This window comes from Mustela putorius, unplaced genomic scaffold, assembly GCF_011764305.1.
Source record: "Mustela putorius furo isolate JIRA1106 unplaced genomic scaffold, ASM1176430v1.1 tig00003858_pilon_pilon_pilon, whole genome shotgun sequence".
In the NCBI taxonomy this organism is placed as follows: Eukaryota; Metazoa; Chordata; class Mammalia; order Carnivora; family Mustelidae; genus Mustela; species Mustela putorius.
Window position 1 is genome coordinate 10,227,286 of NW_025422010.1, and position 26,832 is coordinate 10,254,117.

General features: G+C 39.8%; 1 protein-coding gene across 10 annotated transcripts in view; it reads right to left on the bottom strand.

The window, feature by feature from the left end:
* The window catches only part of PTPRM (protein tyrosine phosphatase receptor type M), a 776,839-nt gene that overhangs the window by 468,652 nt on the left and 281,355 nt on the right, over positions 1-26,832 (bottom strand). For all 10 annotated transcript variants that reach the window (XM_045065755.1, XM_045065757.1, XM_045065756.1 and 7 more), the window contains one exon: positions 18,585-18,856. In XM_045065755.1, the coding sequence (XP_044921690.1) occupies positions 18,585-18,856 (272 nt within the window). The remainder of the gene's footprint in view (positions 1-18,584; positions 18,857-26,832) is intronic.

Consider the following 26,832-nt stretch of genomic DNA (forward strand, 5'->3'; position numbering starts at 1 on the left):
CAGATAAATAAATAAAATCTTTTTTTTTTTTAAAGAAATTTTGGAAAGTAAACTTCAAAATCTTGGCAGATTCCAGCACTGACTTAACTTATTGTCTCTAACTGTAGAGACAACAAGGACAACATAATCTTCATAGGTAAGCTTATGTGGGTCTGTCCACACACTGCACATACATGTATACACTGACATACAACATACCAATAAAATGCTTACATGACTTAGTATTATACCTAAAAAGGTGGATTATGTGTTACAAGTTGGGAAGTGATAGCATCAATGCTTCTTTCCAAAAACTGAAGCAAGTTTTTCAAAAGGTTTTGAAGGGGTCAGGGGTAGGAGGTTGGGTGAGCCTGGTGGTGGGTATTAAGGAGGGCACATATTGCATGGAGCACTGGGTGTGGTACATAAACAATGAATTCTGGTATACTGAAAAGAAATTTTAAAAATAAATTTAAAAAAATAAAAAAATTTTTAAAAAGACCATTTCCATCTCTTTTTTATGTAATTTCAGCTAAAGTGCTTATGAGTGTAAGTTTTATTAGCTGCTTCATCAAGTTTATAATTTAATATATAAATGTTTCAACACATATCATAATTATAAAGTAGGTCTGATTTGTACTGAAAAGTTTGCTATTTTGAAATAAATACGATTAAATGAAAATACCTGAATTTAGGTGATATTGAACAATCTCAGATGGACTGCTAAGTTGATTTGAACATCTGAACAGTAAGAGATTCACTCTGTTGCTTCTAACAAACACGAGGGTTAAGACATGTAGCTGAGGACATGAAGCCTATTTTAAATAGGTGTCTTAAAAGCAGATTTTACACTCCCACAAAAGGTTTCCTTGTCTTGAATTCTTCTTATCTGGCAAGTTTTCCACTTCGTACTTTTTTTCTAGCCAGTGCCCTTACCAAGAAAGCTTTCAAAAGCAAGAATAGTTTTGTCTGTCTTTGTCAAATAAGGAAATAGTCTATTGAAAGTACAGGTATTGTTCTAGTGAAGTGTAGCAAGTGTATGCAGAACCCAGCGGGAGTCCCTGGGATGTCTGAAAACGCCAGCATCGAGAGCCAGAAAGATTGAGATCAGAGGAAAGAAGCAATAACACGAGAACACCAATGGCACCACCAGAAAAGAAAAAGAAAGGTGAAAGAAGCTGATTTTCAGATGTGCCCATGCTCACTTTTATCAAATAGAATAGATTATGTTGTAAGTCTATTGTGGAAGTGACATTTGGGTCTCTTTAAGAAACACACGTCTTTTCTTTTAGGAAAATTCAAAAATTTAAAAACCACTTATATATTGCACCCGTCTATGTCTCATGTATCTTTTGTATATATTATGTAAGTTTCCCCAGTCAACCATATGAGGTAAGTAAGTAAATTCCCTTTTAGGAATGAGGAGGCTGACTCAGAAAAGAATTACGTAAATTTTCTGAGATCACACAAATGGTAGATTACAGAGTCAGGGTGTAATTCTAGGTCTCATTTACTTGTATATCTGGACTCTTTACTGAACTGCTTTAACTAGTAGACATGAGAGACTACATATATGAAGAATACACACACACACTCACATATATATATATACACATAGACACACATTTACATATGTCTGATCTAGACATATATACATACATACCTATCTATACACATCACAGATATATATAATACATAACCATGCATTCACACACAAATATATATATATATTTTTAATTCATATATTATACATATACACATATGTTCTACAATTTTTACTTCCAGATTTAAGTAAGGAATGTAGTAATCATGTACTTGACCTAGAAATGTAGATGCAAGGAACAGTTGTATGACATAGTTTGACAACATAAATTTTAAGACAAGGGTCAGCAAACTACAGTCAACAGGCCAAATCTGCCCCAACCTCTGTTTTTCTGTTATCCACAAAGTATGGATGGTTTTTACAGTTTTCAACAGTGGGACAAAGTCAAAAGAATAGTATTTAGCAATACATGAGAATTCTGTGAAATTGAAATTTCAATACCTACAAATAAAGTTTTATTGTAACACAGTCATGTTCATTCAACTGTGTGTCATCCAGGGCAGCTTTGCACCAAAACAGCAGAGCTCAATAGATGTCAGAACGATCATCTGGCCTACAAAGACTGAAATATTTATGACTACACGGGTTCCAGAGTTAAGAAAAAACTTTCCTGCATGACTCTCCAACTGCCATTACTCTGGATAACCAGAGAGCATGTATCAAGAGCAATAGTTTGTCACTGCCAAATACAACATGTCCTACAGTCCACGTGGGAGCCTCATACTCTAGCAATGGCATGGAGAAGCCCTCCCGTGGCTTGACTTGCTTCAAGTGCATCACATGGGTACCATTCCCAATACCCACTGAAGCTCATAGTATCCTTACTATTTTTTTTTTAACGCATGATTGCAATATCCTAAAACAAAACCATAGAAAATAATTACTTGCTAGACCTTAAAACACTGTATAAAAAATTAAATCAAATTAAAAACAAAACCCAACTCATTTAATAGTCAAATCTTCTGCAAAGAAATGGAACTACCAAGAATGTATAACACTTTAATATTCGAACCCAACCCTCCATGAAGATTCTACATGATGTTCTATTGGCACAAGATAGAGTTCAGGGAAATGTCTTTGTTTGTATTTACTGAGATACACACAATTTTGGAAAAATATCTTTGCCCTCTAAGTCAAACTGAACTGTGATTATTTGAAAAAGTTGAAAGCAAAAGTGGTTGATCAGTATGACAAAAATCACAAAGCCATCCTAGCTGCTTATTCTGGAAGAATTTTGCCACAACCCAGTATTTATTCTTTCTTTCTTTCTTTTTTTTTTTTTGGACTTGGCCTGACAGAAAATATAATTAATTGTCATTATTTGCAGATTCTGTATTTGTAGATTTGCCCACTCACTAATTTATTTGAAACCCCCAAATCAATACTTGAAAAGCTTTCACAGTCATTTGCAGACATGCACAGAGGGACAAAAATCTGAACTGCTCAACCAACACATCCCAGCTGAGGTCAAGCCAATGCTCTGTCTTTTGAATCGGCTCTCATTCCATAAACAAGTGTCCTTATCCCAGTGTTTTTAGTAACGCATTTTTCCTATTTTTGTGCCTTTTATTGGTGATTCTACCATTTAAAATGGTGTCCAACTGCAGTGCTGAGGTGTTGTCTAGCGTTCTGAAGCGCAAGAAGGCTGTGATGTGTCTTATGGAGTAAACACATGTGTTAGCAAAATTTCACTGAGGCATAAGTCTCATAAGTACTGTTGGCTGAGTCTAATATGAAAAAAAATCAATGATGGACATCAAGTAAGGAGTCTTTAACAGAAAGACTCATAGAACAAGGTTACATGTGTCGATCAGTTGATGAAAATGTAGAGACCGGAGGCTCGCAGGACTAATCCCTTACTTCCTCCCATGGAAGCAACAGTTCAGTATTCACAAACTCACTCACTGTGTGTCACTAAATTAAGTAAGTCACTAACTGTGACTTCACCGAACATAACAACCATGAATGAAAATCAGCGGCACGAGTGTGCTTGGGTTCACACTGAGTCCCCATTTCTATCAAGGTACTCGGGCACAGGAAGGACACAATACTCATTTTTACTGAGGGCTCCCATATAACATCTGCAGTCATGGGATGTAAAGAAATGTAGAATAAAGAGAATCAATATCCATTCAATATTTCAACAAATAAATCTCAGGAGACAAGATGTTGGAACCCAGAGTCTCTGGAGCCTACAGGGATAGCCATTTGCTCTCAGGTAGGAAACAGGCAGTTAAACCACTAACTAGCGCTCGTGAAAAGCCATCTTGGAGGTTGGCCTGGGAGGGGCTTGACACAGGCTATCCTTCAGATGTCTGCCAAACAGGAGATGAAAGCAGTTTAACACGACAGCATCCCTGATCCTCCCTGCTCCATTGAAGGGCAAAATTAGATTTCCATGCCGCCACTTTTCCTTGCTATGTGTGAGCAAAGAAAAGGGGTTTGCTTACCAACACAAATACTCACCACGGAAAATGTGTTGGTGGAAGTCATCTGTCAATTCCCTAGGACAAAGGGGATTAAATACGTCTGTTCTCCCTCATCAAATCTGGGAGACCCTTTCTGGTTTTCATGAAAAAAAAAAAAAAAAAAGCAAAGGTGGCTCATAACCATTCACAAAAACCTGTATAGTAAAAGAAAACTTTCTCTAATGATAAGAGCGAAAGCTGAACCACAACCTACATAACTTTAAGAAATCAGCAAGAAAGTGGGGCACCTGGGTGGCTCAGTGGGTTAAAGCCTCTGCCTTCGGCTCAGGCCAGGACCCTGGGATTGAGCCCCACATCGGGCTCTCTGATCAGCGGGGAGCCTGCTTCCTCCTCTCTCTGCCTGCTTCTTTGCCTACTTGTTATCTCTGTCTGTCCAATGAATCAATAAAATATTTTTAAAAAATCAGCAAGAAAGTGTTGAATTATTTGTTTATGTGGACATATTAACCGACTCAAGAAAAAGGCCACTTTCCCAAGTTAAAGGTATTCAAAGGACTGCAAGATTCCCCTTGGAGTGAGTTGCTGGTGCTTGGTCTCCCCTATTCTTTTCGCTCATTCTTTCAGGACTTCATCTACTTTTCAACCAAAAAACATGACTGTCCTCACTTTTCTTTCTTGTTTTTTTTTTTCTTTCATGTTTTAAAAAGAACGAGTATTCTTCTCTTTTCTAACAATAGCTCAAATATTCATTCTATAAAATAGGATATGGAAGAAATTAAGGTTGAGGGAAAAAATAGAAAAGTTATAAAAAAAAGTGCAGATAAGCAAGAAGCAACAGACCACAGAGAAGTATGAGATGTTAATTCAGAACAAGTCCTTATCCTTGATCATCAAATACTAACTACAAGCTGAGAAGGAAACTTAGAGATGTGGTAAGATCTTAACAATAAATAAAAATAGTACCTTTGAAGGTAAAAAACCATCACGTGAATCGATTCACTTCCCATATGCAGTTCTAGGTCCATAGTAACATGAGAGCCAAATGTGTTCCCATGGATTTCTTAAAACATATTGTTCCTCTTCTTTTAGCAAAGAATGCAGAGGACAGGGGCTTCCCATAAAGGCAGCAGAGTAGGAGGACCCTAAGCTCACCTTGTCCCATGGATACAACTCAGCAACACCCAATCAATGTAAATAACCCAGAAAACAACGAAAGACTGGCAGGACAGACTCTCCACAGCTAATTACAGAGAAGACGTCACATTAAGAGGTAGGAAGCGTAGGGGCTACTAAACACACAGTCGTCACACTCTTATGAGCAAGGTATGATGTATCCACCCCTGTAAGTTCAACATGTCCATCTTGCTGGGGAGAGGTGGATTGCTAAAGCTTGAGCCTGCGACCACCACCAGCTGCCAGCACCCAGGGGGGGTTCCAAATTCTCCTGTCCTATGTTATCTGCTTCCCTTGTGGCAAGTTTATCTGAGTTTGGTCAGGAACAGTAGAGGCAGACGCAGCTTGGAACTGTGCTTCCCATCTATCCAGTTTCTGGGGCATCTCCATGTGCGGGATGTAGAGCGGTTGCCCAGGACAGCTCCCAGGTCTCACTCATTCTTTCCCGAATTAGTGGCTGTGACAAGTGGATGGATGACAGTTTTTGGTGAGCCAGCCAGAAGGTCATGCTGCTTGGGTGGGTGATCACCCTTGAAGAATCCTGACCAGTGGCACATCAACCTCCCACTATGGCTGGATTGCCTCTAAGGGGCAGGCAGCCAAGGGAAATCCCAGTGGTTGTACCAAGACCACCTGTGAGGGAAGATCTGTATCCTGCCTTTGCTGACCCAACTTTCACTCCTTGCATGATTTGAAAAGAGAAATGGATTTGGGAAGCAATGACTTAGGGTTTCTGAAGTTAGACCAGTGCTGACCAAAATGCTCTGATTTCTACCCTAGGGCTAAACGGTCCAACACTTGGTACCCAGCAGTGTGAAATCGTGATTGTACAATTCATAGTCCCAACTTTGTCTCACCGAGGAATTCAGCTTCCCTTGGTGGGAATTTGAAAAAGGACTCTGTTTGGTTTCATTTCCTATTCATTCCTTTCTTCCCTTTCTGGGGTGGGAAACCCTATTCTGTCCTCTCTGACAGTCCTTTGGGGTATACTCTGGCAGCACTATCCACATATGAGCCAATGACAAGGAGGATGATTTTTTTTTATTGCAACACTGCATGGCCTACATACATACTAGAATGAGAAAAAAATATATGGGTCTCTAAATTACCATCCTATCCTCCAATTAGAATTACTTTGTCAAAGATCTGGTAAATGAAATGAAATTCCCTACGTTCAGATTTTTAAACTGTTAAGTAATAGATATTCAGCCCATAAAGGCTCTAAGCTCATGATGCAAAGACAGAGGTTAAAGCGGGTGAGGATAGTGGGCCTACTGAGAGAAAGCCGGGGTGAATGTGTGTGAGAACAGCAGGTCAAACAAGGAAAAAATGAGAAACTCCGATTGTTACAATCTTCAAATTCCCTATCCTGGGAATTCTACTGGCCCCAAATGTGGATAATCACAGAGCCCCATCTACCTCAGTTTCTCTTCTTCCTTGCTCTTCCCTGGGAGGCAGGAATGGTCTCCCCTTTCAAGACCTTCTGGGACACCAAATGTGGTCAGGAGGCACCCCAATTTGGAATGGGGCAGTTCCTTTGTAGCATTATCCTGCAGGGGTGAATCCCCAGAGACAGCCTGCCAGAAACTATTGGACACAGACACCTTTCTCTAAGTCAGACCTTTTAAATTGGAAAAAAATCAAACCACACTTTATAGAGAGGATCCTCAGAAAATGTCTGAATGGTTCACTACTATTCTTGCCACGGACAAGCCTCCTTAGGCAGCTAGCCAGACTCTGTGAAGCAGGCTCCTTACAGCCAATTAGCAACTCCTAGTAAGTGAATGATGAAGCCCATGAGGAGGCTTGGCACATGTATGATTAAAAAAAAAAAAAAAACCAAAAAAATAAAAAAACAAAAAACAGGTAATACCCCCTTACTGGCAGGGGCAGTCCTGGTGGCCAAACCTGGTTGGGACCCAACTGTTGCTGACGGAATGGTGAACCACTCCTGAAGGTGTTAAGTTAATGGGACTAAAGTGAGGGGTGCTGAAGCAAAAAAAAAGGCTTACTAAAGTCAAGGAAATTCAACAAAAATTAAATGATGATCCCTCCGAGTTTCTGGAGAGGATTTATCAAGTCTATCAAAAATATACCAATGATGATCCTGAGACTCTTGAAAATCTGAGAATGGTTAATGTGACTTCCTTGGACCAAGTGCCCTTGATATAGGCAAGAGGTTCTAGAAGATCAAGAGAGCAGCAGCCATGAACTCTCAATTTTTAGACCTTGCTTCTAAGATATTCAATTTGAGGGAGGAAAAGTGTGTGAAACGAGCTGCTCGGTTTCCCACAGCCCAGAGTCGACAAGAAAAATGGAGAAAATGAACCATATTTTGAAAAAGACCATCACAAAGCTGAGTCAAGAAACTCATTTAACATGAGAAAGGGAACTGCTGCTCGCCCTTCTCCACATAAGGGTGGCACCTCAGCATGGGCTCAGAGGGAGCTCCTAGGGAACTCCATATGGAAGATCACTCCTGGCCCCCACCCACATAGAGGGAGAAACAAAAATTAAACAATCCATACAACACTTGAACCAAAATAATAACCATCATTCTTCGTTTGCTTCCTCTAGGATGGCCTCCTTGCTGGAAGGACCATTGCACCCATTTCAATCTGGGGACAAGCTCTTTTTAAAAACTTGGAAAGGACACACACTTGACCAAAAATTAACTGACAAATGGGTTGGACCTTATGATGTCCTCCCTGAAATTAGGCAAAGTGAACATGTGGATACATGAGTTAAATAGTGCCCATTAGTAGAAAAGGAGGAGATAGAAGAGACCACCAAACTCTCCTACTGGGAAAGTCACTCTAATTAGGACTTAAAATGCCTCTTTAGAAAAGAGAACACATAACCACTATGTTTATCCTGTGCACTGTATTTCTCCCTAGGTTGGAAAGGTAACACTAGTTTGTGTAACTCAGGATTTGCCCTCAACTACATGCGTTGTCAAGTGTTGGAAATGTCACCCAAAAACCCAGTTGGTATTGGACCATGGAAACCCTTTGGTACACACAGCTTATGATCCCTCAGGAGTTCCCAAGGGGAATAGAAGTCCAATCCTCAAGGCCCAGACAATAATGTATAGGGTTAGAATCACTAGATTTTCCCAAGATGATCAGAAGGCACCCCTGTGTGTTACAGTCCCTCTCCTTATGACATGAAAGGAGGTAATTTCCAGAACACACACAAAAAAGGCATATATTCCCCCAATCAGATACCACATGAAGCCAAAAAGGACAAACTCCCTATGTGTAAGCAACAATCTATTTCTTTTCCAGCTATGGGCAATATTCACAGCCAGGTTCAGCTGGGCAGAGAACCTGGGCAGAGACTGGATGGAACGGGCTGCCCATTCGGTAGACCGATTCTCCCTTTTGTCTTTGTACTCTTGGCTGGGTTTGTCTTTATTTGAAAATTAGATGGTGTCCCCTGAGCATGGACTGTGCTACAAATTCTATCCTGAAACAGTATCTCTGGTCACTTGAGTGACTGCCTTCTCCCTCCACACTCCTCAAGAAACTAAGCACTGGGCCAGCTCCCTGAAGGTATTTACCAGACTAGAATATGGCCTCCCAGGGAATATCCTTGATGGGAATGCATATTTCTGTGGTTATACATAGTTGCCATGGCAGGGGTCGGGGTGGGGTGGGGGTTGTTGCTGCATATGAACACATGCTTCGCAACTTACCCTGAGTTCTAACCAGTGTGGCTAATGATCATAAATCATTCAATTCCCCTGCTAAAGTCATCGTGGATAACCGTATGGCTCTAGTGTATACTCAAACCGAGCAATGGGGAATTTGTGTCATTATTCATTCTTCTTGCTGGGTCCATATTAAGGCTTCATCAGAGGTAGAAGCAAGCATCAAGAAAACTAGGTGACTGGGTGCCTGGGTGGCTCAGTTGGTTGGGCGTCTGCCTTCAGCTCAGGTGGTGATCCCAGGGTCCTGGGATTGAGTCCCATGTTGGGCTCCCTGCTTAGTGGGGAGCCTGCTTCTCCCCCTCCCTCTGCCCCTTTTCTCCCCACTCATGCCCTCTCACTTGCTCTTACTTTATCTCAAATAAGTAAATAAAATCTTAAACAAAAAAATAAAAAAATAAGAAAAGAAAACTAGGTGGCAAGGTACATGGTTATAATAACCATGGGCCAGCACACCCCTTTCTTGGATAGAATAGGGGAAGGGGTCAGAGATTGATTTGAACACTTGTTTTCATGGATAATGACAGATATAAAGTCTGTCTTCAAAGCAATAATCAAAATGGGCTTGGCTGTTCTACTCTCAGGAGCAGGGTTCTATTTGGGATTCAGGCTCACCTTGTGGTATGTACATAAGCTATATTCTTTCAATTCACATGCTTTAATGAGTCAGAATTAATTCATACAGCAACAGGTACTTTCCTTCCACTTTGAAAAAGACCTCCATCTTCCCTGTCCAGCAAGAAGAAGCTGGATTGAGAATGGCTGCCATATTCCCATAAAAATGGAAGGAAACATTGGCAGTGGAGCATGGTCAGCAAGCACTCTTGCTCAATTAGAGCTCCAAAAGTCCAACCCAGAAATGGACCTCTTAATTCATGCTCTGAAACCCACTGTTCTAATTTATTTTTTAAATTTATATATTTTTTATTCTGATTTAATTAACATACTTTGCTCCATTAGTTTCATATATTACTCATGTTAAGTGTGCCTCTTAATCCTCTTTACCTACTTCACCCATCCCCCACCCACCTCTCCTTTGGCAACCCCAGTTTGTTCTCTATAGTGAAGAGTCTGCTTTTTGCTTTGCCTCTTGTTTTCCTTTCTTCGTTTGAATTAAATGAATTCAAATTCCACATATGAGTGAAGTCCTATGGTATTTGTTTTTCTCTGACTGGTTTATTTCACTTAGTGATATATCCTCTTTCATCCATGTTGTTGCAAATGGCAAGATGCCATTCTTTTTTAAGGCTGTATAATACTCCATAGTGTATATCTATTACATCTTTATCCATTCATCAATCAATGGGCACTTGGGTTGATTTCATATCTTGGCTTTTGTATATAATGTTGCAAAAACACAGGGGTACATATTTTACGAATTGGTTTTTTTGTTTTTTTTTTTCCTTTGGGTAAATATGTAGTAATGGAATTACTGGATCATATGGTAATTCTATTTTTAATCATTTGAGGAGCCACTGTTTTCCACAGAGGCTGCACTAATTTGCATTCCCACCAACAGTACCTGAAGGTTTCTTTCTTTTTTTTTTTTTTAAGATTTTGTTATTTATTTATTTGACAGATAGAGATCACAAGTAGACAGAGAGGTAGTCAGAGAGAGGAGGAAGCAGGCTCCCTGCTGAGCAGGGGGCCCAGGTGCAGGGCTTGATCCCAGGACCCTGGGGCCATGACCAGAGGCAGAGGCTTTAACTCACTGAGCCACTCAGGTGTCCCGAAGGTTTCTTTTTCTCCACATTCTCACCAACACTTGTTTCTTGTGTTTTTTATTTCAACCATTCTGACAGGTGTAAGGTGATACCTCATTGTGAGTTTGATTTGCATTTCTCTGATGACTAGTGATGTTGAGCATCTTTCCATGTGTCTGTTGGCCATCTGGATGTCTTCTTTGGACAAATATCTCTTAATGTCCTCTTCTCATTTTTCAATTGGGTTATTTGACTTTTTGGTGTTGAGTTGTATAATTTCTTTATATACTTTGGATATTAACCTCTTACTATTAATATCCTTGGCAAATACCTTCTCCCATTCAGTAGGTTGTCTTTTGTTTTTATTATTATTATTATTATTGTTTCCTTTACTGTACAAAAGCTTTTTATTTTGATGTAGTCCCAACAGTTTATTTTTGCTTTTGTTTCCTTTGCCTCAGGAAACATATCTACAAAAATGTTATTAAGGCCAATGTCAGAGAAATGACTACCTATGCTCTCTTCTAGGACTTTTATAATTTCAGCTTTCATGTTCATGTCCTTAATCCATTTTGAGTTTATTTTTGTGTATGGTGTAGGAAAGTGGACCAGCTTCATTCTCTTGCATGTAGCTATCCAGGTTTTTGAACACTATTTGTTGAAGAGACTGCTTCTCTTCTTCTCTTGCATATTCTTCCTTTCAAAGATTAACTGACCATATAAGCATAGGTTTCTTTCTGGGCTTTCTGTTCATTTCCATTGGTCTATGTGTCTATTTTTGTGCCAGTACCATATTGTTTTGATTACTACAGCTTTGTAGCATAACTTAAAATCTGGAATTGTGATGCCTCCAGCTTTGCTTTCTTTTTCAAGATTGCTTTGGCTGTCCAGGGTCTTTTGTGGTTCCATACAAATTTTAGGGCTGTTTGTTTTAGTTCTGTGAAAAATGTTGTTGGTATTCTGATAGGGACTATATTAAATCTGTAGATTGCTTTGGGTGATATCAGCATTTTTAACAATATTAATTCTTCCAATCCATGAGCATGGAATCCCTATTCTCATTTTTTATTCTTTTTTCTTTCTCCTATTCAGCTTGATTGCTTTCCATTCCTCTTGTATTCTAGCTCACTGACTTATTCTTCTAATTCTTTGAATCTGCTTTTATTCCCTCTAGTGTATTTTTAATTTCAGTTATTGAGTTCTTCATCTGTGATTGGCTCTTTTTTATATTTTCTATCTCCTTGTTGAGGGTCTCACTGAGGTCCTCCACTCTTTTCTCAAGGCCATTAAATTCTCTAACAGGCACATTGCTTATCTCTATTTCGTTTCACTCTCTTGCCATGATTTTGTCCTGTTCTTTTAACTGGGAGATAGTCCTCTAACTCTTTATTTTGTCTAACTCTGTGTTTCTATGTTTTAAGAAAGTCAGCTACATCTCATGCTCTTGAAAATAGTGGCCCTATGCACAAGAGGCCTTGTACTGCTCTGTGGTGCAATGTCCCCTGTGGACCAAAACCTGGCTCTTCATGGATGTCTCCTGCTTGTGAGCCATGTTATTGTGGCTGAGCTGCATTTGCCTTCAGTCCAGTCACCTGTAGTAGCTCCCTCTTCCTGTGGTGGGCAGGGTTTGATCCCTATGCTTGTTAAGGCCCCAGTTTGGAGCTGCCTGGGGCTTGAGTTGGGTCAGAACAGATGTTTGTCAGAGCTATGGTCACACCAAGTGGTAGGGTGCTTTCCCTGCACTGTCCCCTGATGGTGGGCAGAGCCTGTCTGCCAACCACATGTCTGCCCTCAGCCTGCTGCTGGGGCCATAGGTGAACTGTTGTGTGTTGTTATATTCCCCTCTCCCACAGTCAGGAGTCACTCTGGAGTGGTGTTGGCCCCTGCCAGGGCTGCTTGTATACAGTCATGCCTCTGGCACTGCTGAGGAATTGTCTCCTACAGAGGGCAGGTTAGAAGGGACATGTCCAAAGGAGAACACAAAGCCGGGGCATGTGGTGTTAGCAAGGTCTCTACAGGTGTGTTTGTAGGAGCCAGTTTGGAGAACTGTAGCCTCTTCTCCACAGTTAGCTATGGAGAGCCCATTCTGTCAGTCTTCAAGTCATTTTCTTGTTATTTACACTAATTTAGGTTTTCTCTAGGTTTACCCATGGGATGAGGGGGGCTTGGGATTCCCCCCTACTTCACCAACTTCCCCAGTATCCACTTCTTTTGGTCTATCCGCCTGTTCTTGTGATCAAACATTCTTGAGGCACCGATGAAAATATTTTGCAATAACTGGAACATTCCAACCACCAGACCAAAATGCCTTGATAGCAGCAAAATGCCCAGAAGACCACATCCCACATGTCCCCTTCCCTGCCCACGATCACCCACTGAACACATACTGACCCCATCCATCATCAAGTGCTCTCTGCCCGCTCTCTTGCACGTAGCCTAGATTCTCTCCCAGTGAAACTCTAGGTGTCCATCTTGTGGGCAGACCGATCAATTGTTAAGGTTTGAGCTTACCACCTCCCCAGACTGCTGGCACCCAACATATATTACTCCCTTTCTCTTTTCCGAACTTTCTCTGGAGTTATTGGCTTCTCTTGTGAGGAGTCCATCCAAGTGTGTTGGGCAATATTGGCAAGCCCAGCCAGGGGACTATGCTCTGGATTTGTTCAAGCCCCTCAGGATTTCCTGGGATAGAGAAGTTGGCCACAGCAGTGCTCAGGGATCATCTATTTGTTTCTGAGTTAGTTGCTTTGACAGATTGGTCTGTGATACATGCAACAAATGCAGATAGAGCTGATGTTTTCAGAGTAGCCTTCCATGACTTTCTAGCAAATTAAGTGGGCTGAAGGCAAATACAGCAAAGAATCAAAGGTCGCTGGATAGGGAATAAAGCCTGGAGTTTAATGTAAAAGATGGAATGACCCAGTCATTCCTACTCCCTCAGCTGCTCATCTACCAGGAAAGATGTCAGACTGGTAACAGGTAGATCAAGGTTTAACTTCTGGCAAAGTCCAAGATCCTTTACATCCTCACTACACAGAGAACTCAGAACAGGTCTTAGGGTCCCAGGACCCTTCTGTACCTCTAAGAATTTGTTTGAATTGGGAGACTCTAGAGAAATAGTAAGACTGTCATCATTCTGACTCGGTCTTCACATTCCCTCTTACAACCTCCCACTTGCTCCCAGCCCAACCCCTTTCTTAAGAGGCACGGGGAAGGGACTTCAAGGCCATCGATGCATTTTTTTTTTTTCTTGTCAAAGCAACCACTTACCTTAAAGATCACTGCTTCCCTTGCCTCTGACTGGATTCATTACTACTATATTCCAAAAGCAGGGAGAAGGCATGAGTAGGTGATTCCCCAGGCATCTCTGCGTACAGGCAGGGTTAGATACCCTGAGAAATAGAGAGATAGCCTCCAGAAATTTGAGGGATGGGAAAGAATAAAGAGAAGTGAAAGATACAGAATCAAAGTGGAATCCTTCTCTCTCTCTCTCTCTTTTCATTAGCACAATAAAGCAAGAAGGTGTTTGGGAGAGGAAAATACTATTGGTAACATGGCAGAAAGTCAAGGTCTAAATCAAAGGAAGTGGTCCCTTAGCCCTGGTGCCCTTATGAGAGCAAGCAGCCAGCGCTGCTCACTGTTGCTGCCCAACAGAGGAGCAGGTTCTAAGTAGCAGCAATTAGGACAAACGGTAATTAAGAAATTAAACATGTGTTAATCACCAAATACTTGACAATTTATATTTTAACGAACAGCAATTAACCTACAATTAGGTGCATTCCATGCAGGTTACCATTGTGATTTGTACTTGTAGAATACTATTCTCCTAAAAATAGGACAAGCTCCACAGAAGGACTGCTATGGTGAGAACACTTTGCTAAGAAATATTTTGATACTCTAAATGCCAAGTTAAGATAACTTTAGGGGAAAGACTTAGAAAAGGAGAGATGCTCAAGGAGACTTACTATTGAGCAAAAGTGCTTGATACAGTTGTGTCTACTTTTAGAGAAAACCTCTCCAAATACAACAACTGCAAAACTCAGACCCTAACCAAGTTGAGAAATACCAAATGGGTAGTAGCCAAAACCCAATGGGCATCCCCAACCAAAAAAGAGTTAAAGACAGGACAAAGGAAAGGAACCCAGTGCGTCTATCCCCAAGATGGGAGGTATTTTGAGCACCTGCTTCCCATGGTAAAGAGTCCAGAGCACGCTGATACCTGACACACTCAGAAAACCTCACCTCGTTTTGTTTGTTTGTTTTTTTAAGGATTTTTTAAAAAGATCTGTTTATTTATTTGACACAGATTGAGAGGGAGATCCTAACAAGAGAGGCAGGCAGAGGGAGAGGGGGAAGCAGGCTCCCCACTGAGCAGAGAGCCTGATGTGGGGCTCGATCCCAGGACCCTGAGATCATGACCTGAGCTAAAGACAGAGGCTTAATCCACTGAGCCACCCAGGCACCCCTAACCTTGCATTTTTTTTTTAAAGATTTTATTTATTTATTGGACAGAGAGAGAGATCACAAGTAGGCAGAGAAGCAGGCAGAGAGAGAGGAAGGGAAGCAGGCTCCCTGCCGAGCAGAGAGCCTGATGTGGGGCTTGATCCCAGGACCCTGAGTTCATGACCTGAGCCGAAGACAGAGGCTTAACCCTCTGAGCCACCCAGGTGCCCCTAACCTTGCATTTTTGTATGACAGCAAGTTCTGGGGTTCTGGGGGGAAAGAAATCTGGTTCACTTTATTTCACCTAGTTTCATGGAAGGATTCATTTCTGTAACCCCTTTTCACTGAAGTCCTTCTGCCTTTCCACTGATCACATTTAAGGAGTGACTTAGGGAGAAAGCACTCAGATATTAGCTATTTCCCTTCTTCTATCTACCCTAATCTTAATCTCAATAAACTACTACTATTTGTAGAATGGCTAGAACATTCTAAATGTGCTTTTTTCCATTCCTCTTTAAACCCCGTACAGCTTTTATATTTAGTCCCATAATTACTGAGTTTCCATAAGTTTAAGTCAGTTGCCCAAACTTATAAGTAGACAAGGCTGATACTTTAATCAGTTCTGTTTAACCCAAACCATATGTTCTACTATACTATGATGTTACCCAATTCCAAATAATATTATAACATGAAATATCTTTAAAACAGTTAATTCATCAATCCTAACTCATTATATCAAAGCTACTTAATAAAATGTGAAAAGCGTCTTTTAAAAATAAAGTTCTATATGTTATGGATGAATGATATGTCCCTCCCCATTTCCATATGTTGGAAATATCCTCACAATGTGAGGATATTTGGAGATAGAGCTTTAGGGAGGCAATTCAGTTTAGATGAGATCATGAAGGTGGAGCCCCCAAAATTAGCAGCCTAAAAATAAGAAGGAAGATAGGAGCTCTTTTTCTCCAAATGCACACGTAGAGGAAAGGCCACTGAGCCCCCTCTGAGAAGACAAGAAGGTGGCCATCTACAAGGCAGGGTGAGGGCCTTCATTAAGAACTGAATCTGTGAGAATCCTACAGGACTCACAGGCTCTGCAACCATGAAAAAAGAATGTCTATCATGAAGCACCCAGTCCTTGGTCTTTCTGTCATAACCTGAGCTTAGACAAAGGCAAAAACACAACTTAAGATCTGGATTGTGGTCAATGTCAAAACTAAACCAATGCATTAGACTCTGGAGGCTGTAACGGGCCCAAGAGAGTTCACACCTAGAGATGCTGGCTGGGCAGTGTTAACTTGAAAGAGAGGAAAATCACAGTTGATATGAAAAGCACAGTTGAGCAGACCTACCTTCTGATCTTGCCTAGAATTTTGTCCCACTGCCTCAATCCTGCAGATGCCTGGAGGCTAAGGCAGAACCTTAGTGAAGGTACCAGAAGGGCAGTGGGAACATCACAGATCTACTTCTTCTCTACTCTGGGAAGGTCTCCTCCAAAAGAAGTTTCTAAAAACACTTAGCCCCTTAGCTTAATCTATCACATAAAAGTCTAGCTTAACCAAATCCACTTCCTCTCCTTCCATTTTAGTACTATGGAAGAAAAAATTTTGTTGGGGCCATATTTTTTTTAAATTACAGCACTGATTGCTAATATAGTTGTAAGAAAGGTTATTTGATAAATAGGATATATTCCCTGTGCAAGAAAAACGTTTTTTTCTTTTTTTACTCTTTTGAATTTTATGTATAAAAATAGTACATATATATTGGAGAAAACTTAGAATATGACCGACCAATAGTATAAAGAAAAAAAGTTCAAATCATCTGTTACCCAATTAGCTAGGGAGATACCACTTTTTAATGTTTATTTCAGCATATACTTTAGCCTTCATTTTATTATATATATATACACACACACATACATATGTTATTATATATATATTTTGTCATATAAATATAATTTGAAAATTTAAAAATATAATATATAAAATTTAAATTGTGGAATTTATTGTTTTATACCAGTTTTTCCACTTAATGCTTAAAGTAGATCATTAAATGGTCTTCCAGGACATTATTCTTAATTGTTGCAAAATACATTTTCATACTGAGGTAACATAAATTAACTAACCCTCTAATGTTGGAAATAATACTGTTTCTGATTTTTCATTATTATAAATAAACTGCCATGAAAATCCTTATAGTTAATTATTTGCAAACATTCTTCCTTATTTCCTTGGGATGAATTGCTAAGAGTAGATCACTAATTTAGACCTATCTAAATTTTTAACACTTAAAACAAGTGTACTTTTAAGAAATTTTAACAATTTATGTGTATACCACTTAATTTAATAATTTGTAAATGTACTATTCAAGACACATGAGATTTCTCAAATCCTTTAATTCTAGAAACTGCTGCAGGTATAAGGGTACAGAGACAAATCAGGCACAACAGTGACAGCCCATTTATTCCCATTATCAAATCCAGGGATAGAGGAACTGGGATAGATGCATCTTCCCTAACAAACATCAAACCCACAGAATGGATGCCTGGGTGTTGTTCCTGCCATTAGGAAGACAAGCAACCCTTGAGGAGGCTAAGTTTTCCCCTTCCCTGAGTCTAGCCAAGCACCTCAATTAAATATGAGAGATGGTCTTGGATCCATGTTCCAGCTGGCTCCTGAGCGAGCCAAAGGAATTAAGAAAGAGAAAAGCAAAATATCTCGATCCTCTTAATGAATCCTTTTAGCTTGAGATCAATTGAGTATTCTCAAATTCAAGTTATATTTTAAAGGTGCTGTCAACAAAAGGGAAAAAAGCACAAACTACCATTGTCACTATTTTCCCACCTTTGGTCCTAAGTCAGGACGCACTTGTGATACAAATCACTCTCTGCCAGAAGGGACATGAAATCAGGGTTCCTTCGGTACCACTTCTTAAGTGCTCCTGGTCTCCATCCTTTCATTACTTTCAATGAGAACTCCAACTGGGTGACATGGATCTTAACAGAACATCCCAAGGAATGGGACAGCCGCCCCTCCATGACAAGGACTTAGGTCTATGCATGTTCTTTTCTTCCCATAGCTTACAGGGATGGGAACAGGACCCTGCACCTCGCTAGCTGTCCATGAGGCTCACTTCCTAATGACTCATTTACTCCTGAGAGCAACTCATGACGAAGGATTCTCCTCTTTGAGATTCAAGTGCTATGTCTCTGTGGGTCAAATATGCCTTACTTAACATCGCGCTTCTAGATAGCATTTCCTGCCCTGTTGTAGGTTACTTAAAACAACATTTTTGGGGTTTTCCCCCCTCTTATTTTCTTAAAACAGTATATCCATAAACAAGTTTGAAAGGTGTTCTTTACTCATTTCTTAAGGTAACCTATAAAGACTTAACACACTCCTCAGCAAATAGCCCATGTTTCCCTAACATGGGTATTTAAAAAACACCTACACTTCTTACACATTCTCTGATTATACTAATATAAAAACTGTGTTTTCAGAAGTTAGAAGATGCATCAAAACAGGAAATGAGAACAAAGAGCGTACCTGATAAAAATTAGGCCAGAATGTACTAATGGCCAGTTCTGCCCTGTTCCACGTGCGGGTAGGGTCTCCAGATATGTTCCAGATAGGATTCCCCAAAGGCCCATTATTGACCTTCACGTAGACATTGAGTAACCCAGGAGCAGCATTACTCTTGCTGGATACAAAATAGTGAAAATCAATGCAGTGGGTGTCATTTTCTTTCAGCTGAGGTAAGAGGAGGTGGGCTCTCTGCCCCTCAGGTCTCCCAGATGTGTTCACCAGCATGAAAGAGCCTGTGGAAAGAAAATCAATGGAGAGTTACAACCTGAAATACTACTTCCTGATCATCGCTCAAAGCAGTCATCATTTACATGGTGGGTTGACACTGCAATGCTATGGATCTTTCTTGGGTTTTGAGAGCCCCGTCTCTTTCACACCTTTTCACCTTAAAGAATTATCAATATCAGTGAATGGAAAGGTCCCTTGAACTTACTGCATTCAGTCTCCTAAGTAACAAAAATATGCATAATTTGCTGACCTGGTAGTCACTAGCCATGTGTGGCTATTTACATTGAAATTAAGTAAAAACCCATGATATGAAAAGCTTGGGTCCTCAGCCACACTGGCCACACTTCCAGTGCTGAATGGGTTCCTGCAGTTGATGGCTACCACACTGGGAAAGCACAGATGTGGAACCTTCCTATCATCTCAAAAGGTGCTATGGGACAACACTATTCTGTGAGGGTTCCATCATTCAGCAGTTGAGCACGTTAATATTCTCATGTAACTTAGAGAGAGAGAGAACAGATTGGCCTGATTTGTGGAATCTAAAAAGACTTTACTGGCCCTATGATGCTCCCTGTTGCCAATATAATAGAACTTTCTTGTATTTCATTGCCACCAGCCCCATTGCCATAACAGCTGACTTCTTGATAGTGGAGGTGTTTTCAAGACTGGTAATGACTGAGTGTACTGATGCCATTGTTGTGCCAGTCAGAGGATGGTTGTGCTCAGAAATCTCTATGAGCAATGTGTATCTTTACATCCAAACCACCAGCCCACCCACGACTGCTGAAGAGTTTCCATGTGGATTCAAGCTTTCCAGATACCGTGACATCAACTGTGTCACTTGTCTAAGATCATGTCCCCATGTTTAAGATCATGTCTTAGATCAACAGAAATGTCAATTAAAATAATTATATGAGTTTTATATATCATATATTTGCTTTTATCTTTCTTTATGTAAATGTAAAGTTTTTATGTAAACATAAAGAAAGATAAAAGCAAAATGTTCTAAGATAAAAGGGAAAGCAGAACATCATAAAGCCTTTCTGGCAGAGAGGAAAAATGTATTGAAACTCTGAGGGGAAAGAACACCTAAATTTGGAGCATAAAGATGAAAAAAGAAATACTACTCACATATGGCTGGACTCATGTTTTCTATTGGGAGAGGAGACTATTCCTCAGCTGAGTATTCTTTTTAGAATTTCCATTATTATGAACCATAATTTTCAAGGATGTGTGTGTGTGTATGTATGTTTTTGTGTATATTTATTTTAGTACACACTCAATGAATACCAAAAACATACATACACTACTAGAAGAAGTGGATTTTTATTTTATTTTATTTTTTCAGTGTTCCAAGATTCATTGTTTACGCACCACACCCAGTGCTCTATGTAATATGTGCCCTCCTTAATACCCACCACCAGGCTCACCCAACACTCCACCCTCCTCCCCTCCAAAACCCTCAGTCTGTTTCTCAGATTTCTTTTCTTGTCTACAAGCTGTGATTTCCCAAACAGCAAAAACAGAAGACAGCCTTTCTCAGAGAATTATTATGAGGACAAAATAAACAAACCATAAATGTAGGTATATATTTTATAAACTAATAGTCTACTGTTATGGAATCAATACCAGACAATGTTTATTGATGGCTGTTAGCTCTACAGTGCCCTGTGTAAGGGGAGCTAGTAGTAATGGCATTAAAGATAAACTGGAATTGAGTCAAAGAGAGATCAGGAAGCTGTTTACCCAGGTTTTAGGATGAGTTAGTGGCCAAACCAAAACTTTGAGCCCCTAAGCTTCCAGCCCATCACTCACCCTGTTACACTCCAATAACCCCATGTTTCTTCATGTGCTGTTTGAGCGTGTATGAAGAAAACAAACCCCTTCGCGACAGTGAAGGGAAATTACAGTCGCTCTTTGAAAATAGAGCAATTTTTCAAAAGATGAATGTTATGCACCTGGAAATATGAAAGCCAAGCCACAAGGGAAGGGTTATCTATGGAACATATATTCCAGTAATAAGGAAGAACTACAAATGTGATTTAAGAATGAGTTGGGGGCACAGAGAGGAAACAAGTGGCAAGAGCATATCATTGAAATGATTCGGGTGAGCCAGATTCTATAAAATGTAAAAAAAAAAAAAAAAAAAAACTTCAAAATAGGCAGGTAGACCAGTCCCCTCACAAACCTAAAGCTGACTGTTCGTGTTTATGATATGAGTTAAAAATCATACTTTTCTGGGTAAATATAAGCAGATCTATTCCGTATTTGATCATGTGGGGCTCTGTTATCTGCAACCTAGTTACAATGTATTTTCCTACTGATAGGGCTGACCAGGACATGGCCTTGAGGTCAACGTTGAATCACCAAAACCTTTAGTACAAGGAAAGTACTTCTTGCAATGTTTCCATCAGTGAAACTCAGGCAGCTGCGGGTAGTAAACACAACCATATGTAAAGGATGGCAGAAGCATGTATTTCCTGTATCCCGTGACATCTAGTTTGGATGCCTGGGTGAAGCTGAAACAGACAAGTCTCTTTCCACATGTTGGTATAAACTGGATAGCTTCCTACCATTACTGTTCAGGGAATCACCAGGAATCCCTAAAACACTATTCTCCTAGCTGTGCAACCGATCCTCCATTATACTCCATTCCAGCACAAAATGCTCTGTCGGCGGTCTGCGATGTCTAAAGTATACAGACATTTTTAACTTGAGGTCGAGGTGAAATGCAGGTATTGTAAGTTATAAATACTCAAATGATCGTAATTTTATACTTCTTTCTCCTTTTAACCTTTTTAAGCCAGAAAACATGGTTTCTTTTGTTACCAGGTATGCTTTGGTGATGCAGATGAGCTCAAATGGGATTAGCAACAGGGGCATGACATCCATCTAACACGGAAGTCCCTTGGGTTCATGTGGGACTTTTGGCAGGAAATTAAAGTTTTTGAGTGATCTCAATAAAGGGCCTCATGATGACCTTTAAACAAAGATCCTTTCTTGCACAATGCCTCCACTCAGGGGAAGAAGTGACAAGAAATTTAGTGGTTTCAAAAGCCATCCTCTCCACTCTGTAAAGTTGTCCGGGAAACTGCAAGAACAGAGGAAAAAACCTTGGAGCTTCTGCTCCCCTCCTGAGTTGAAAAGGAAAGAACGTTGACTGATGAAGAAGACAAAACCTGGACCCTATTTTTAAGTTGGCAGAAAGTGAAAGTTGGCAGAAAGTGATCTCTATTAGAAGGGACTGACTACAGTAGAAAGACAAAAACCAGAGCCTGAGGATACAGAGTGAAGGATGGAGTTACTGGGATTCTGAAAGCCAGATGGGAGTTGATGCGACCAGGAGTTTTTGGAGGGTTGTTACTGTTCATGTTGGTTCTCCAGCTACAGAGCTGCATAGCTTCTGAGTGACCAGCCCCAACCTCATTTCTCTCACAAACTCTATCATTTTCAGTGTGTGATTCTGTGAAAAGAGTCAGAGATCTTCCAAGAACATAGATGTGGTATTGGAGGACATGCCTGCTCTATCCCCACCATCTTCTTCACCTGTTCTGGCCTGAGGAAGCAATTCTGCTTTGACTAGTCACAAGCAAAGTTCTTCTACCTTTCAACAGAAGAAATGGCACCTGAGCAACACTATGGTCAACACGGAAGATTCTGGAAGAAAAGTCTCTCTTTTCCAAACCCCTTCTCTGGGATATGGTCACCTGAGAAATCCTTTTTTTCCCCCTCAGTTGGTATTTTTATGTAGCCCCCATAATTAATGATTAATGTATAAGGATACTTAGGACAATGCTTGCACAAGTTCAAAAATTGTTGACCAGCATTACCACGACTTTGTTTTCCTCACACCTCATCCAAATGTGTGGCTTCTTTAAATTATCTGCAATTTGTTAGCATTTCACTTGATATTATTTCTGCCTCTCCACATCACAGCCTTCCTGGTCCTATCCTATTTCATCTAAGTGGTAATTTTTATGTTTCCTCTACTTTATTAAGAGAGGAACATTAGTATTAAAGGGTTACAAAACCTTCAACATAGTTGATCTTGCTTCTGCATTAAAGCTCTGGGAAAAGGATCTTTATTTCTACATGTGGTCACGAGGACTTATCTCACAGCTTCAAAGTAGAGAAGATGACATTTCAGCCAACACAAGTATTTCCTGATGGTTCTACAATATTGTCTTATGGTAACTTTACATGTGAAAGAGTGAACACTTAATGCTTAGCAGTCTGGCAAAAACAGAATCCTGGGGGTAAATTCCCAGTTGGGCATACAAAAATGGCAGGTGGGAGGGAAGAGATGCCTTTTAATTGTTTGAATTTATCACCTAACGGCTATGAAAGTAAAGTCAACTCGCCAATGTTTAAAGGATCCAAGGCATTTATATTCAATTTTAGACTATTAAGTCTGTTTTTTAAAAAATATTCCTATATGGCTGAATGTTTAATTTTCACCTCCTGCTTCAATGTTTTGACTGTGAAGAAATACATTTTCAAAGGCTAATTGGGTCTCCCTCAGTAGGTACTTCCTTACCTCAATTTTTTTTCCCCCAACAAAAAACACTCCAACTGGGCAAATAAATAAAAGAAATCAGAATTCAAATTAGCATAGAAATTCTGTGTTCAAATAACAAAACACCCTTAAGTCACAAGTGTAGAAGTAGAGAATATAACATTGCAGGCAAATGAAAAGAACTCCATGTAACAGAGCTGGCTTCAAAAGGGGAAGTTTTTTTAAAAAGCACACTTTGAAGGTCTTTAAGAATAATTATTTTGGTTTCTCTGAAAACGAAAACTTCGCTATGAGAACATGCAATATTCACATTCTTGAATCTTTGGGTGAATTAAATTTAGCTTAATCATATCCACTGGCAAATGCTTTTGATTGGACTATCTTCCATCATTGTTTATGACAGCAGCAATAGCTAGATATAATTAGTTATTCCCTTCTACCCCATCATTAAAATTTGCATTGGTGTGGTAGAGGCTCTAGATTTTTAAAAGCTAAGGAAATTGCATAAATTCTCTTCATAATTTCAGAAACTTTGTGAGCCCAACAACAAAAAAGGGAGCGTTTTCCATCATCCAGCAGGAAGAGAGAATGATGCGTGTTATTAAATACTTTGGCTGGTGGAGAAGCAGCATTTTATGAACTTGCAAGGGAGCAGATCTTCCACCCCAATTGTGTCTCTTTGGCATGGGGATTATTTTAAGCTGGTTATTCTTTTTTTTTCTTTCTCTGTTTTTAAAAATTCTTTATTCAATTCAATTTAGTTAACTAGTCACATAATGTATGACTAGTTTCAGGGGTAGAATTTAGTGATTCATCAGTTGCATAAAACACCCAGTGCGCATTTCACCAAATGCTCTCCTAATGTCCATCACCCAATTACCCCATCTGCCTCCCTTCCTCCCTTCCAGCAACTCTCAGTTTGCCTCCCTGTTTTCATCTTACAGTTTGCCTCCCTGTTTTCATCCTATTTTATTTTTCCTTCCCTTTCCCCTATGTTCCTCTGTTTTGTTTCTTAAATTCCACATATGAGTGTGATCCTATAATAATTTTCTTTCTCTGATTGACTTATTTCACTTAGCCTAATACCCTTTAGTTCCATCGATGTCATTGCAAATAGCAGGATTTCATCCTTTTTGATGGTTGAGTAATATTCCATTGCATATACATTCCACATCTTCTTTATCCATTCATCTGCCAATTAATATCTGGGCTCTTTCCATAGTTTGGCTATTGTGAACATTGCTGCTATAAACATTGGGGTACAGGTGCCCCTTTGAATCACTATGTTTGTATCCTTTGGATAAACACCTAGTAGTAGTTAGTTACTCTTAACAGCACACACAGGTGAAGTTCTCAAAACTGAGTAAAAGTCACCCTTGCCTAAGAGACACTTATTAGGGCAAACTCCATTTGTAACAGTGTCTCCTTCCTGTGGGGATAGCCACATTTCTAGAAACTCTTGTCAAATTTACAAACAACCTTATCCTTGTTGACTGCTTTTCCTTTCCTGATTCACCACTTCCAGCATCCTTGGTCTTTAGCTGAAGATGGTATTCAAGCTGAGGGCTTCAGCCATTTCAGGAAGTTCCTTTTCTAGGGTCTCTCCCATATATACAGGAAGTATACAAGATATTAAACTTCTGTTTGTTTCCTCCTTTTAATCTGTTTTATATTAATTTCTTGTTATATTAATTGATATTAATTTAATTACTAGACCAGCCAAAGAACCTAGAAGGTGTAAAGGAGCAAAATTTGCCACCCCAAAGTGTGTCTCTTTGACATATGGATTATTTTGAAGAAATGGAAGGCTCAGGAAGAAACTCTGACCCTCCCCCTAACTCAATAAAAGAATGTAGATAGAGGAGCTGCTCCAAAAAGTGAGCCATCACCATAGAAAATAATATGAATTAGGTGTGGTGGATAGGGAGGAACTTAGAAAAGTCTGTTAACAATCTTCTCTATGTCCCATTGTTTCTGCCTGACCCAGCAAACACTTGTTTGTCAAACACTTACTCTTTCTCATCTTCCTGTGAATTGTTTTTCTTCCCTGTGAAGTCTCTGATAACCACCTCCTTTTCTTAGCTCTGAATGGTGTATAAGCCCCAATTGCCTGACTCCTTGTAGGTTTCATATTCTTATGGAATGCCCTGTGTACATCTGTAACTAAGTTTTATTTTCTCCTGTTAATTTGTCTCATGTCAATTTAATTCTTAGATAAGCCAAAAAACAAAAAACAAAAAACAAAAACAAACAAAAAAAGCCCACCTTGAATCACAGGAGAAAATATTTCCTCTTGACAAAGGCGAGAAGGGAAAATTTCTCACCCCCACAAATATTAATGTCACTCTAAAATTCACTTCTTAAGCCTCTTAATTTTAGTAAAAGTACACAGATCATTGGCCTTTCTCTTCTTTTGGCTGTTTTGTCTTCATTTTCTTTTTCTTCTCTGTGACATGTCTTCAAATTTGTAGATTTAAAACCCAAAAGCTAAATAGAAAGTTTACAAGTTCCATTTTTGCTGGTATAAATCCTGCCTCTAGTTTACAGGGCCATTCTGTTTTTCTTCTGACCTACTATATATACCAGTTGTAACAATTCAGCTATCTAGAGAAGTGCTTCTCGAACCACCTGCGATGAACGACCATTTTTCTAAAAATATCTGATGCATCTCAGATCAAATGTATGTAAAATGCAATAAACATGGATTTCCAAAAAAGAATCAATAACAAGGCATGCAAAACACAAGCCCATATTTGTTAGTAGATTAAATAAGTGTAAAAACACTCTTGTCAAATTTCTATAAAATTTCTGAAGACTTGCTCTCAATTTTTATAGTGGTCATGGGCAGGAACAGTATGCTGACCAGCTCTGATGTGCAGATGCCACCAAGTAGCACAGGCTTAAAGTTCGAGTAGTAGAGCAAACTGGGTTCCCAAGTACCCAAGTGTATGTAATTTTTTTTCTTAACATGGGAGAAAAAGACAGAGATGGACAAATTGAAAGAAAGGAAGGAAAAGAAACTCTCTAGTTTCTTAACCCAAGGATGAAGGCTATCAAGCTGATCCTTTTAGCTGTGAAAGAAATTGGTTAAAGAAGACACAAAAGAAGAATGGAAAGTGAATGGAGAGGGAAGAAGCAAACACAATCTTGGAGAATGGAAAGATAGCAGCGAGGCTGAATTCAGAACAGAACCAGCTTGGAGGCAAGGAGGAGAGGAAGAGGGCTCCAAGAACACATCTTAGCTATTTTTAAGGAGAATGTAGGGAAGTCATGTGCCACCCAGTCCTTGGGTCAAGGGCTGCATCTATCCCATCTCATTAAGTCCTCCCAACAATAAAGACCCACAGAAACACAGAAAGCAGCTCATCAAAGGGTCCACCAACAACATCTGATGGAGCTAAAGGGAATATGAATTTTTCACATTCAGGCTCTAATGAAGGCAATGCTCTAAAACCAACATTTTCC